The 15,690-nt window shown below is 40.2% G+C and overlaps 1 protein-coding gene across 5 annotated transcripts in view; it reads right to left on the bottom strand.

Moving 5' to 3' along the window:
• HEATR5B (HEAT repeat containing 5B) overlaps positions 1-15,690 on the bottom strand; it is a 96,964-nt gene that overhangs the window by 19,504 nt on the left and 61,770 nt on the right. For all 5 annotated transcript variants that reach the window (XM_053588575.1, XM_053588574.1, XM_053588573.1 and 2 more), the window contains 4 exons: positions 15,507-15,575; positions 12,333-12,512; positions 4,182-4,419; positions 2,709-2,963 (listed from right to left, as the gene is read on the bottom strand). In XM_053588575.1, the coding sequence (XP_053444550.1) occupies positions 2,709-2,963; positions 4,182-4,419; positions 12,333-12,512; positions 15,507-15,575 (742 nt within the window). The remainder of the gene's footprint in view (positions 1-2,708; positions 2,964-4,181; positions 4,420-12,332; positions 12,513-15,506; positions 15,576-15,690) is intronic.

Raw genomic sequence — 15,690 nt, forward strand, 5'->3', positions numbered from 1 at the left:
GGCACCTTTCGGACCGAGCCACAGGCGCCGCCCTATTTTTATCTTTTTTTTTAATAGATTACCTTAACATATATTCATTCACTCATTGGTTCATTTATTTAGAGATGGGTTCTTGCTATGCTTTTTTTTTTTTTTTTTTGAGACAGTTTTATTTTGTTACCCTCAGTAGAATGCCATGCATCATAGCTCACAGCAACCTTAAACTCTTGGGCTTAAATGATTCTCTTGCCTCAGCCTCCCAAGTAGCTTGGTCTATAGGTACCCACCATAGAGCCTGGCTAGTTTTTCTATTTTTAGTGGTGATGGATTCTCTCTCTTGCTGAGGCTGGTCTCAAACTCCTGAGCTCAAGCAATCCACCTGCCTCAGCCTTCCAGAGTGCTAGGATTATAGGCGTGACCCACAATGGTCTTTAACGCCTGGTCTCAAGTGATCTTTCTGCTTCATCCTTCAAGTAGCTGAGATTAAAGGCACAAATCACCACACCTGGCTAACATACATTTATTAATGCCTTAAAGTTCAAAATGGTTTCCAAGTTAAGCAGTCAAACTCAACATAAGGTTGTAGCTTTGCAATTTGGTTAATATTCAAATTACCTATGTGTTGAGAAAGGAATTCCCTTGACACTAGGCCGATTAGGAAGATGTTCAGTTTTTTATTTCTAGGACTTTTTTTTTTTTTTTTCTGAGATAGAGGCTCAAGCTGTTGCCCTGGGTAGAGTGCCATGGCATCATTAGCTCACAGCAACCTCAAACTCTTGGGCTTAAGTGATTCTCTTGCCTCAGCCTCCCAAGTAGCTGGAACTACAGGTGCGTGCCACAAAGCCTGGCTATTTTGTTGTTATTGTTGTCATTGTAGTTTAGCTGGCCTGGGCCGGGTTTGAACCCGCCAGCCTCAGTGTATGTGGCCAGTGCCCTATCCACTGAGCTACTACAATGTTTTGGGTTTTTTTTTTTTTTTTTTTTTTTTTGCTGTTTTGTTGTTGTTGTTTTGAGACAGAGTCTCACTTTGTTGCCCTGGGTAGAGTGCCGTGACATCACAGCTCACAACAACCTCAAACTCTTGGGCTCAAGCTATCCTCTTGCCTCAGCCTGAGTATCTGAGGCTAAAGGAGCCTGTCACAACACCTGGCTCATTTTTCTGTTTGTAGTAGATGGCGTCTTGCTTTTGCTCAGACTGGCCTGGAACTCCAGAGCTTGATCAATCCATTTACCTCAGCCTCCCAGAGTGCTAGGATTATAGGCATGAGCCACCACACCTGACCATACAAAGTTTTTTTGTTTGTTTTTTGTAGAGACTCACTGTACTGCCCTCGGGTAGAGTGCCGTGGCGTCACACGGCTCACAGCAACCTCTAACTCTTGGGCTTACGCGATTCTCTTGCCTCAGCCTCCCGAGCAGCTGGGACTACAGGCACCCGCCACAACGCCCGGCTATTTTTTTGTTGCAGTTTGGCCGGGGCTGGGTTTGAACCCACCACCCTCGGCATATGGGGCCGGCGCCCCACTCACTGAGCCACAGGTGCCGCCCCCCATACAAAGTTTTTAAATGGTAAACTGTAAAGTTTAATTTATATAAATTTTGGAATTTATATCTATTTTGGAAGTTTTTCACATTTTCATTTATGAGATCTACTGATAAATTCTATAATTACACCTTATCACTTGTGTTCCTTTTTACCCTCAGAAAATATAAGATCAGGCTTGGCGCCTGCAGCTCAGTGAGTAGGGCGCCAGCCACATACACCAAGGCTGGTGGGTTCAAGCCCGGCAGTTTCGAGCCTAGGCCGGGCCTGCTAAACAACAATGACAACTATAACCAAAAAAAAACTAGGTGTTGTGGTGGGCGCCTGTAGTCCTAGCTAGTTGGGAGGCTGAGGCAAGAGAATTGCTTAGTTGCCAAGAATTTGAGGTTGCTGTGAGCTGCGAAACCACAGTACTCCACCCAGGGCAACGTAGTAAGACTCTATCTCAAAAAAAAGGAAAGAAAATATAAGATCACTAAAAGCTTCATTAGAATGTATAAATTTCTTTTTTTTTTTATTTTTTATTTTATTTTTTTATTGTTGGGGATTCTTTGAGGGTACAATAAGCCAGATTACACTGATTGCAATTGTTAGGTAAAGTCCCTCTTGCAATCATGTCTTGCCCCCATAAAAGAATGTATAAATTTCTTAAATATTAAAAAAGCATTCCTGGGGCGGCACCTGTGGCTAAAGGAGTAGGGCGCCGGTCCCATATGCTGGAGGTGGCAGGTTCAAACCCAGCCCCGGCCAAAAAAAAAAAAAAAAAAAAACACACACACAAAAAAAGCATTCCTATTTTAAATATTAAAATAGAGGAATTATTCTTAATTATTTGAATAATTCCTCTATACAGCAATTATTAAGATTCATTTAAATCTAATTAAACTTTTTCTTCATAGGATCATTTATTAAGAGCCAAGTAAAAAGTAAATTTATTGTTGTTCTGTGAGTAAACATGATAGCTAAAATTTTGAAGGAATGGTTTTAATAACTGAATGTTTAGATTAAAAATTCAGTTAATAATTTATAGGGTAAGGTGAAAATCCTTTTATTTTTCCTTGTTTGAATTGTGCTACATTGTACAAAACTTTTCCATAGCAGTAAAATGAAAGGTAAGAATTTTCAGAAGTGATATATCAAGAAATACATTAATATGTGTACTGTATATGTAATATAACACACCTACCTAAAATCAGATGCATTCTGTCTTTATTAATTTCTGGCAAAGATTTAGTACTACCCGCTGCTCCCGATGCCTGGTTTAAATTGACAGATGTGGAACGTTTTTGTAAGCCAGATATTGCTGCTGCTTCTGTGGACTCTGAACATGTAAATCCTGTGCTATTTAACCAAAGTGCCACCGCATGGAGAATGGGGGCCCAAGAATTCCGGTAGTGAAGTCTAGCTGTATCAATAGTCTCAGGAGTGTAAAATGCTCCACCTAAAAGAAAACAACTCAATTAAAAACATCACTGGATTCTATTAAAAGTGTTCTCTCATTTATGAACAATTAACTTAAAAACATCTATTACATAAAAAGAATAGTCTAGCTAAAGAGCGTCTCTTCTTTACATAGCCATGAAAACTTACCCCTTTCCTGTAGCTGATGAACTGGAGTATCTGTGTCTTCCTCACAGATACTCGTTTTCCAGACTTTCCTCTGCTAGTGCTGATGCCACTAAGTATCCTTACCTTTTCCTACCCTGTTGTCACAGGATTTACCTCTTCATTGTTGCCAGTGGCTCCTAAAATCCTATCACCATCTTTCTACCACAACCAGGGAACTCTGCTTCTTCTTCCTCTTCTGCTATTCCTCTACCAACACTGAGGACTTTCTCATCCCTCCTTGCTGTTGTGATGGCTTAAGAAAGGAAAAAAAGGGGAGCGGCGCCTGTGGCTCAGCGGGTAGGGCGCCGGCCCCATATGCCGAGAGTGGTGGGTTCAAACCCGGTCCAGGCCAAACTGCAACAACAACAAAAAAAAAAAACAGCCGGGTGTTGTGGCGGGAGCCTGTAGTCCCAGCTACTTGGGAGGCTGAGGCAAGAGAATCGCCTAAGCCCAGGAGTTGGAGGTTGCTGTGAGCTGTGTGATGCCACAGCACTCTACCGAGGGCCATAAAGTGTGACTCTGTCTCTACAAAAAAAAAAAAGAAAGGAAAAAAAGGGCATTACTGGCATCACTAATATATGGGAAGAGAAATAGTTTCTTTGAGAAGGAACTGATAATACATTCTCTAAATGTAAAAAAATATTACAGATAATGTCTGTATGGATTTCACTAGGAAAACTAAAGTTATAAACAATTTGTGAAGGACTTTAGGAACACAATTCATTGATAGACAAAGAACTTACATGAAAATACATACACTGACTCTACAGTAACATAGTTCAGTTCATTATGGTTATAAATAATGACTTATTATCCATAGTTATTGAGAGGATCCACGCTCATAGAGCTATTATTGTAACAGGGCTAACCTGTTTGCTTCAGCTAACAAAAGAGCTTTATGTTATATCTGAAATCAACAAATTCAATATGAGACAATGTCAAGTTTAAGTCCACAGAAATTTAAGATGTTATTATTGTTACTGTTGTTGCTAGCCTTTACCAGCTACTATTTTGAACTCTATAAAAGCAAAGTTCTGAATGTAGTACTCACCATCTGGGGGGAGCTGACTAGCAAATTCAGCAGGTAGAGTCAAAAGTGCATAATCTTTTAATGCTGCCAACCACAGGCGGCTGAGTGTTGGCAGTTCAGGTTGTACCAGTGTTATTAAACTATCTGGTGGTAGCTCATCTATGGTACTGTAGTCATCATCCTCATCATCAGTATTTTTAATTGTTCTTTTTGGTTTTGACTCTGCTTCCTTTTTAATATTCATAGCAACCACATATACCTAATAAAATATGCAGAAGAAGAAGAAAACAAGGCATAAGATTAAAATTGAGTTATTCTGTTGTTATAAATATACACTTGACATCCAAGGTAATTTGGTATGAATACTGAAATGTATACAACTTCATGACTTCCTGATAACTACAAATGCTCTAAGATGACATGTAAAACCTAAAAACAAAGAAGGCAATAATTTCCTCACACACCAGTTGATAGCCAGCAGGCTGAGGACAAGAATGGGCATCACTGGGTGGCGCCTGTGGCTCAAGGAGTAGGGTGCCAGTCCCACATGCCGGAGGTGGTGGGTTCAAACCCAGCCCGGGCCAAAAAAACCACAAAAAAAAAAGAATGGGCATCACTGTCTAAGACGCTTTAGAACTAAAGACTGAAGGTCACATTTCTAACTGCTAATTAAACCTTACTGTCCCTAATCAGCTGTTACAAAATATTTGTTTCCTTTCCTTTTTTCCTTCCTTCCCTTCCCTTCTTCTTCTTCTTTTTTTTTTTTTTTCCGGAAAGAAGGTCTCGCTCTGTTGTCCAGACTGGAGTACAGTGGTCTGATCATAGTTCACTGCAGTCTTGAAGTCCTGGGCTCAAGCAATACTCCTGCCTCAGCCTCCCGCGTAGTTAGAACTATAGTGAGCACCACCATGCCCAGCTAATCTTTCTTTCTTTCTTTTTTTTAAAGACAGGATTTTGGCATGTCGCCCAGCTTTGTTTCACACTCCTGAGCTTAAACAATCTTCCCACCTCAGCCTCCCAAGTTCTGGGATTACAGGTATGCCTGGCTCTGGGGGCAATTTTAGTTTTTTTTTGAGACAGAGTCTCAAGCTGTCGCCCTGGGTAGAGTGCTATAGCATCATAACTCACAGCAATCTCCAACTCTTGGGCTCAAGCAATCCTCTTGCCTCAGTTTCTCTATTTTTAGTAGAGATAGGGTCTTGCTTTTTGCTCAGGCTGCTCTTCAACTCATGAGCTCAAGTGATCTGCCCGCCTTGGCCTCCCAGAGTGTTAGGATTACAGGCGTGAGCCACCACGCCTGGCCTCTGAGGGCAATTTTTGAAACTTGATCTGACTATACCTCTAATAGCATATTCCTTGAGTTGGCTACTCTGAGCTTTTTGGCTTCCCTCCTTCTACTTTTCAAAGCCCTTCTTTTGTAACTTTTTTGCCATAAGGTATAACTTTCTGTTTCTGCCTCCATTCTCCTGGACTTATTAGACACAATTGAACAGCATTCAAAGAAAAAGCCTGAGGTGGAGGAAGTAGTCAGAGAAAGGATTTCCATAAATATCCTTCTAGGGCCCTTCTCACGTAGTCCTCAAATGATATTTAGCAATCTAACATTTACAACAGATAGCTGGGTCTACATAAAATAGTGTGAGTCACATACATTACCTGCCTATCTTTTCTACTTTATGAGCCAAAAAGGACATATAATAGCAACTTTCCGAAAACATAATTTTAAACATTCTTTGTTGAATATTTGTTTTCCTTTGTTTTTGTACATATATTTAGCTTTGGCAACTAGCACATGCAAAGCTCTATTAACATATTAATGAGAAAGCCAAAAATAAAAGAGCAAGAAAGAAAAAGAAATTGAACTAGATAAAAATTTTGAGTAAACTGTTTTCCCCCTACACAGTGTTACTTCCATACTACTTAATGAAAAAAGTCTAATGTAGGGCGCCGGCCCCATATACCGAGGGTGGCGGGTTCAAACCCGGCCCCGGCTGAACTGCAAACCAAAAAATAGCTGGGCATTGTGGTGGGCGCCTGTAGTCCCAGCTACTTGGGAGGCTGAGGCAAGAGAATCGCTTCAGCCCAGGAGTTGGAGGTTTCTGTGAGCTGTGTGAGGCCACGGCACTCTACCGAGGGTGATAAAGTGAGACTCTGTCTCTACAAAACAACAAAAAAAAAAATTAAAAAAGAAAAAAGTCTAATGTATAGGTACACTGCAAGTTTCTTGTTAGAAGGGACTTTATCCGATCCCTATACTGAGCAGACTTACAGCACAGAAAAGGAATGTTGTAACTGACTAAAAACTAAAATAAGGACTTTGGATCTTGTGTTATAAAAATATAACATATTAAGGCTTGGTGCCCGTAGCTCAGCGGCTAGGGTGCTGGCCACATACCCCAGGGTGGGCGGGTTCGAACCTGCTTCAGGCCTGACAAACAACAATGACAACTACAGCAACAATAACAAAAAATAGCCAGGCATTGTGCCAGGCGCCTGTAGTCCCAGCTAGTTGGGAGGCTGAGGCAAGAGAATCGCTAAAGCCCAAGAGTTTGAGGTTGCTGTGAGCTGTGACACTACAGCACTCTACCAAGGGCAACATGGTGAGACTCTACCTCAAAAATATATATATATAATAAATGATATTTTCTAGTTGTTTTAAGCTTGTTCCTCCCCCTAAATTTGTTAATTATACTGCCATTGAAAGAAAATGTCAAATGTCATTATAAGAACTGTAAGTATATTCCAAGCATTTACTCATCAAATTCTTACTAGATGCTTTTTGCCTTTGCATTTGTTATTGTTCTAGCACCTCCGCCAAGAAAGACAAATATGTGGTTTTTGCTTTCTGTGAACTCCCATATTAATATACATATAAGGATAGGGGAGTAAAAAGTGGTGAGATTAAGTGGTTTTTAAAAAAATGGTTTTTAGCATGGTGCCCCATGATTGCATTAATGTACACAGCTATGATTTAATATTAAAAAAATGGTTTTTAGGAAGCATCTGGAACATAATGAACACTCAATGGTTTGTGTAACGAATGAATCAGTGTCAGGGAGCACCAAGGATAAATGGATCTCAACCTCGGGAGAGAGAGAAAGGAGAGATAGTTTTTTGCTTTTTTTTTTTTTAAATGAAAAAAAAAATTATTTGTATAAATTTAAGGGGTAAAAATGCATTTTTGTTACATGGATAAATTGCATAGTGGTGAAGTCTGGGCTTTTAGTGTATCCATCACTTGATTATGTGCCTTGTACCCATTAATAAGCCTGAGCAAGAGCAAATCCCTGCCTCCACTAAAAAAAAAAAATAGAAAAACTGAGTCAAGAGGATAGCTTGAGCCCGAGAGTTGGAGGTTGCTATGGTGAGCTATGATGATGCCACGGCACTCTACTCTGGGCAACTGCTTAAGACTCTGTCTTTAAAAAAAAAAAATAGAAAATGTTTTGAAATATTACCCTTTAGAAAAGTTTTGCTAAGGGGTGGCGCCTGTGGCTCAGTGAGTAGGGCACCGGCCCCATATGCTGAGGGTGGAGTGTTCAAACCCAGCCCCGGCCAAAACTGCAACAAAAAAATAGCTGGGCGTTGTGGCGGGCGCCTGTAGTCCCAGCTGCTTGGGAGGCTGAGGCAGGAGAATTGCGTAAGCCCAAGAGTTAGAGGTTGCTGTGAGCCATGTGACGTCATGGCACTCTACCCGAGGGCAGTACAGTGAGACTCCGTCTCTACAAAAAAAAAGAAAAGTTTTGCTAATACTGTCATTTTGAAAATCGTGTTAATTTAGCTGAGGAATTTTTTTTTTTTTGAGACAGAATCTTACTTTGTTGCACTAGGTAGAGTGCCGTAGCATCACAGCTCACAGCAACCTCAAACTCTTGGTCTCAAGTGATTCTCTTGCCTTAGCCTCCTAAGTAGCTGGGACTACAGGCGCCTGCCCTAACACCTGGCTGTATTTAGAGATGGGGGTCTCACTCTTGCTTAGGCTGGTCTTGAACAGGGGGGCTCAGGCAATCCATCTGCTTTGGCCTCCCCGAGTGCTAAGATTATAGGCATAAGCCACAGCACTTGGCCTTCCAGCTGGGGATTTTTTTTAACCTTTTTTTCCCCCTTGTGTTTATTTGCAACTTTGTTTCCTTTTTGTGAATCGTCAATTTGTTCTTTTTCAAAAATCTGCATTTTATTTTAGAGATTGAGTCTCCCTCTGTGGCCCAGGCTGGAGTGCAGTGCCACGTCACACCTCACTGCAGCTCATGGTATACTCTCACCTCAGTCTCTGAGTATAGTGAGCAGAGGTGCCCACCACTATACTCATATAATTAAAATTTCCAGTAGAGAAGAGAGTCTTGCCATGTTGCCCAGGCTGCTCTCTAAGTCCTGGCCTCAAGTGATCCTCCCACCTCAGCCACCCAAAGTGCTGGGATTATAGGCATGAACCACCACACCCGGCCAAAATCTACACTTTGGAATGATTATTCTGATAATCTGTACAGGAAAAGCTGGGGGAAGAAAAGACTAATAAGCAGAAGAAACAAATTAGGATACAATTGTACAGGCCAGTTGACATATGACGAGGACTCAAATTAAAGCAGTAGGGAAAGTGAGAAAACATTTATTTTGGTTATGGAAAAGTATACATGATCTATTGCTACATTTAAAAAAGTTATTATTTTGAATAGGATTTCGCTTTTAGTTTAAAGAAAAAGATACACATACACATGAGCATACTCATGATATAGACATACAGATTTATATCTATACATATGTATAGCAATATATATCAAAATATTAACAGTAGTTGTCTTTAGATGATACTATTATAGATGGACTTTATTTTAGGTTTTATACTTTCTCTCCATATTGTTAGCAGTTTTATTATCAGAACAAAATTATGTTATTTTGAAAGATACTAATAATTCCCATTTATTTTACTTCAAGATTAGAGGTTGGTTAGAGGAAGAAGAGGTAACCAACACTAATACCCAGGTTCTGGTCTGAAAACTAGAAAGAAGATCATTCTCCAGGGTAAGGGGAGAAAGAGGAATGAAAAAAACAGCCTTATTTAGACACACCAAATGTGCAGTATCTTTGTGTCATCCAAGTGGAAATGTCCATTAAACAACTAAAAATATGGGATTAGAAATTAGAAAGATTTGGATAGAAAAGAAGATTTAGACCAATAATATGTGAAAACTATAGGCTATGGGCATGGATGAGACTGTCCATAAAGTATGAAGAGTAAGAAAAGGGCTACGAAAATATTACCATTTACACAGCCTGAGCAAGAGCAAGACGTTGTCTCCACTCAAAAAAAAAAAAAAAAAAAAAAGTCTCAGCGCCTATGGCTCAAGCGGCTAAGGCGCCAGCCACATACACCTAAGCTGGCAGGTTTGAATTGGCCTGGGCCCGTCAAACAACAATGACAGCTACAACCAAAAAATAGCCGGGCGTTGTGGTGGGCACCGTAGTCCCAGCTACTTGGGAGGCAGAGACAGGAGAATCACTTAAGCCCAGGAGTTGGAGGTTGCTGTGAGCTGTGATGCCAGGGCAACAGCTTGAAGGCACTTTACCCAGTGACAGCTTGAGGCTCTCTCTCAAAAAAAAAAGCTAGGTGATGTGGCAGGTGCCTGTAGTCCCAGCTATTCAGAAGGCTGAGGCAAGAGGATTGACTTGAGTCAAGAATTTAAGGTTGCCATGAGCTGTGCGACCATAGCACTCTACCCAGCTGACAAGAATAGGACTCTTTCTCAAAAAAAAAAAAGAAAGAAAGAAAGAAAAAAGAAAGGGGAGGCGCCTGTGGCTCAAAGGAGTAGGGCGCTGGCCCCATATGCTGGAGGTGGTGGGTTCAAACCCAGACCTGGCCAAAAACTGCAAAAAAAAAAGCAAAAGTTTCTAAAGGATCTGAAATGCTGTAGAAAGTTCAAGTAAGGCAGGAATTGAAAAGTATCCAATGATTTAGACAATTACATTTTTAGTGACTTGAGTGGGACTATCTCAGGGCCGTGGTGAGAGTAAAACCAGATGGCAGGGAATTGGAAAGCAAGGGACTGAACAGTTGAGGAAACGAAGATAGTGAAATTCCTGGGAATTGTGAAGAGGAGAGCAAGAGAACAGGAAGTAGAATGGGAAGCCGAGTCAGGGAGCAACACAGGCAAAGAGGAAGGGGCAGATGCTGAAGACACAGAGGGGGAGACAGCCCTGGTCTCTGCCCAGCCTCCGCCTCACATCCACTCCCAGCCTTCATGTTGCAATTTATTTTTTATTTATTTATTTATTTTTTTTACTTTTTTTTTTTTGTAGAGACAGAGTCTCACTTTATGGCCCTCGGTAGAGTGCCGTGGCCTCACACGGCTCACAGCAACCTCCAACTCCTGGGCTTAAGCGATTCTCTTGCCTCAGCCTCCCGAGTAGCTGGGACAACAGGCGCCCGCCACAACGCCCAGCTATTTTCTTTGTTGCAGTTTGGCCGGGGCCGGGTTTGAACCCGCCACCCTCAGCATATGGGGCTGGCGCCCTACTCACTGAGCCACAGGCGCCGCCCCATGTTGCAATTTAAATCTTACTTTCTCTAAAAAGGCTACTCTGAGCCTCCAGCCTATTGTACGTCTGCTACGCGTTTCAAAACACTCTGTGTATCTCCTATGATAATGTTTCTTACACCGTGGGGCATCTACTTATTTACTAGTTGGTCTTGCTCAGCAAATGTGGTACATCTCATACTGTGTTCCCAACTGCAAACCTGACACAAAGCTAACGCTCAATAACTCTGCCGAATAAATCAGAAGGTAAGAAGCAAGGGGATGAGAAAAATTAGTCTTCAGTTAGCATAAACATTAAAATGATAATAATTACAGCAGTCTCCTCTTCTCTGTAGTTTTACTTCCTGTGGTTTCAGTCACCAGCTGCTAAATAATAACCACCAAAATAGGGAAGTGAGATGCTGGGCTGGTAGAGGAAGGAATTACTTACTTGAAATACTGGAGGGCACATAAAAAGAATTTGACAGCAATAATAGCAGAAGGAATGTAGAAAAGTGAATTCAAAACGATATAATTACATTTTTTAAAAAATGGCTATGACAGGCTGGGCATGGTGGCTCATGGCTGCAACCTTAATACTCTGGGAAGCCGAGGAAGGTGCCTGAGCTCAGGAACTCAAGACCAGGCTAAGGAAAGTGAGAACCCCGTTTCACTTTCTATTACTAAAATAGAAAAAACTAGCCAGGTGTTGTGGTAGGTGCCTATAGTCCCAGCAACTTGGGATGCTGAGGCAAGAGGATTACTTGATCCCAGGAGTTTGAGGTTGCTGTGAGCTATGATGCTATAGCACTCTACCCAGGGCTAGAGTGAGATGCTATCTCAAAAAAAAAAAAAAAAAGTGGCTATGAGAACAAGATATAAAACCAGCCATAAAAAAAAAAAAAAGAAACAAGCAAGACGTGGGGGCACGTGCCTTCAGTCTCAGCTATTCAGCAGGATAAGATGGGGTAAGCACTAAAGCCATCAAGGATAGCCTGGGCAACATAATGAGAGCCCACCTATAAAACAAAAAACCAAACCCCTGCAATCTTGATTTCAAAGTGGCAAGTCTCTTAAAATTTAATCAAATAAAATATTCTTGGCATAAAATATTTTCTATTGTTTATATTTTGGTTTTTCCTGCCTAATCTCCCCCATACTAAGTAGGAGAGCCCTTCCACAAGATAGAGGTTTTCAATAACCTGATGAATAGATTTTCGAAAAAAATTTCCTACTAAGGGTCAATTTTTAAAACACAAAAACCAAACAAAATTTTTTTTTAGCAATAGGACTATGACAATATTTTTTCTTTCTTTTTTTTTTTTTTTGAGACAGAGTCTCACTTTGTCACCCTTGGTAGAGTGCCATGGCGTCACAGTTCACAGCAACCTTAAACTCTTGGTCTCAAGCTATCTTCTTGTCTCTGCCTTCCAAGTAGCTGGGACTACAGGTGCCTGCCACAACACCTGGCTATTTTTTTTTTTTTTAGAGATGGGGTCTTGCTTTTGTTCAGGCTGGTCTCAAACTCCTGAGCTTAAGCAACCCACCCACCTGGGCCTCCGAGAGTGCAAGGATTATAGGGGTGAGCCACCACACCTGGCCTTGGGCAATATTTTCTCATGCATGGAAAAATAGCTGGAAAACAACAGGCCATGGTTACCTCTGCCCATGCTTTGAGAACAGCCAGTTTTTCCATGGTGGTGGCACTCTCTCGGTACAGTTGGCTGGAAGATCCTTTTCCAGCCTGAACTTTGTCCAGAGAAGAAACAAGAAGATTGTGTACTCGACGTAGATCATTGAGATCACTGACAACTCCACTTCCAATCCATGTACTACATACCTAGCCAGAAAAATTAAAACAAAAAAAATTAACATGGTATATTAGAGAATGGAATAAATACAGGACTATTTTTCTTAAGGAACAAAAACAAAACAAAACCAAAGAACAAAACAAAATACCCAATGCTAAGGTTTGTTATACCAAATCAATGCCAATCGTATTATTTGTTATAGCAAATCAACACCAATCATAGATTTTACCACACCATTTAGAAAAGAAAACATTTACCTGTCAAGATTCCACTGCCATATTTAACAAAGATATAAAGAAAAATAATTTTCAACCCAAAGAAGTTCAAAATTGAATAATTCTTCGACAAAATTTCCACTTGCCACAGGCAAAGTTTATGCTAGCTGCTATGGAAGACATTTTAAAAAAAGTAAAAACCTACTTCCTACCCTCAAGTAAGAAAACGCAGATTGAATGAACATACAAGAACATTTTATGACAGTGATATTACACTTAAAAACAGATAAGAGAGATTAATTCTAGCAGGAGCAATGGGAATGTTTCAGTATCAGGAAGGTGGTGTGTATAGAGATAGGTGAGTTACGTGATGAAGAGATGTAATTAAGAAAGTTAATTGGGATCAGAGTATTATAAAATTTAAATGCCAAGAAAACTGAATTCAGATTTTATTTCATGGACAATCATGAGTTTCTATGGCCACAGAGCAGGGGGATGATATTATTAGAATTGTGCTTTAGGAAAACTGCTCCAGTATCTATGGACAGGAGGAATGTGCATAGACAGGGAGCAAAATATTCAGTTCAGTGTTTTTCATAATACAATAGAAGATAGAAATCAAACTGGGAATAAAATGAAAAAGGAAAGGCATAATAAAATTAAAAAGGAAAGAGACTTGCAGGTGGAAATCAATTAGATATTTTTAGGGAATGGGGCAGGGAGATGTAAAAAGTGAGGAATCAAAAATTGCCAAATTTTGACTGTCTAAGCTTCTAACGTGGATGAGTGCAAGGAAGGTAACACCACTGTTTAAGAGAATTAATACAGAGAAATATGAAAGTTTAGTGGAGAGGATAAGTTAGTAGGATTTTGACTTTGAATGTTTTTACGTGCTGAGTTCAAAGTGCTTTATGGAAAGACATTCAGCAGGCAATTAGAAACTTGGGTCTGAATGTCAGAAGAAAGTTCAAGGGTAACTATCAAAACCCAGGAATTCCCACAAAAAGATGATAGCTAAAGTATTGTTACTATATAAATTTGTTCAAAAACAGTTTTTAAAAAAGCGTTTTCAGGTAACAAGGAAAATAGTTACAACTAAGGGAGCTTTAATGCCCAAATTTGTTATAGTTGATTTGCTATAACAAATAATATACAGGCATATAAAAAAAGGGAACTTATTAAAGGTATAAGAACATGGCTCGGCATCTGTAGCTCAGTGGCTAGGGTGCCAACCATGTATACCAGTGCTGGCGGGTTCAAATCTAGCCCAAGCCTGCCAAACAACAATGACAACTACAACCAAAAAATAGCTAGGTGTTGTGGTGGGTGCCTGTAGTCCCAGCTACTTGGGAGGCTGAGGCTAGAGAATTGTTTAAGCCCAGGAGTTTGAGGTTGCTGTGAGCTGTGACACTGTGTAATATACCCAGGGCGACAACTTGAGACTTTGTCTCAAAAAAAAAAAAAAATGTATAAGAGCATATATGTTGGTGGTTTTATGAGTTTCTACAGATATAATAATGGGAGACTAATTCCCTGAACCTAATTTTGCAATTAAATTTCCATATCGTAAAATTCCCTTTAAGATGAATTCAATACCCACAAACTTGTAGCATTTTCGTAACCTGTGGTCAAAACCAATTTTTTTTTTTTTTTTTTTTTTTGAGATAGAGTCTTACTCTGTCACCCCAGTCAGAATGCCATGGCCTCAGCCTAGCTCACAACAACCTCAAACTCCTAGGCTCAAATGATCTTCCTGCCTCAGCCTCCTAAATAGCTGAGACTATAGGCATGCACCACGATCCCCAGCTAATTTTTCTATTTTTAGTAGAGATAGGGTCTTGCTCTTTCTCAGGCTGGTCTCGAACTCCTGAGCTCAAGTTATCCTCCCACCTCAGCCTTCCAGAGTGCTAAGATTATAGGGGTGAGCAACCATACCTAGCTCAAAAACCAATGTTTTTGTTTGTTTGTTTTTGAGACAGAGTCTCACTATGTTACTTTCAGTAGAGTGCTGGGGCACCACGGCTCACAGCTCACAGCAACCTCAAACTCTTGGGCTTAAGCGATTCTCTTGCCTCAGCCCAAGCAGCTGGGAGTACAGGTACCCACCACAACACCCAGCTATTTTTTGTTGCAGTTGTCATCATTGTTGTTTAGCTGGCCCAGGCCAGGTTTGAACCCGCCAGCTTTGGTGCATGTGGCCAGCGTCAGAACCACTGTGCTACAGGTGCGGAGCCTCAAAAGCAACGTTTTAACCACAAAGTTTATTACCTAATTTTTATCAGTTTATTATCTAATTAACAACAGTCTACATTCTTCAATTATTATAGATTCTGATATGTTATTTAACTTTAGTCCCTCTTAAGATTTCACATGTTTATGACCAAAAAAAGGGATGTAATTAACAGTTTACTATATAATTTCATACAGGATAAAAAAAACTGCCACTGTTGTATTTCCAAGAGAAAAATAAGTATTATTTAATTTTTTTCTTCTTTCTTGGAAGTGAACTTCTCAGACCTCGATACATTTATTGAAGACAACTATACTCACTAATAAGTGGGAGCGAAACAACGGGTGCACACAGGCACAAAGAGATATAAAGGTCATTGAAAACCAAGAAGCGGGGGAGGTGTGAGATAAAAAATGACCTATTGCGTACAATGAACACCACTGATGACAAGCACACCAAAAGCCCTGATTTAAGATTATACAAAGTATCCCTGTTAAAAAACATTGCTAGCCCCTTAATATTTTGAAATAATAATAAAAAAAGAAGACAACTACAGAAAGACCCATTTTTCTTCTTACCTGGCAAGCTTTTGCTATTATATCTGATGGTGTATCTTGTGAAAAGGCTGGTCTTAGAGCAGCTCCCACCTAGAAAAATGAATAAAGAATTTTAGTTTTTAATTAATTATTTTTTTTTTTTTTGAGAAGAGTCTCACTTTGTCACCCCCAGTAGAATGTTATGGCACCATAGCTCACAACAATC

The sequence above is a fragment of the Nycticebus coucang genome, chromosome 4 (assembly GCF_027406575.1).
Source record: "Nycticebus coucang isolate mNycCou1 chromosome 4, mNycCou1.pri, whole genome shotgun sequence".
NCBI classification, from domain to species: Eukaryota; Metazoa; Chordata; class Mammalia; order Primates; family Lorisidae; genus Nycticebus; species Nycticebus coucang.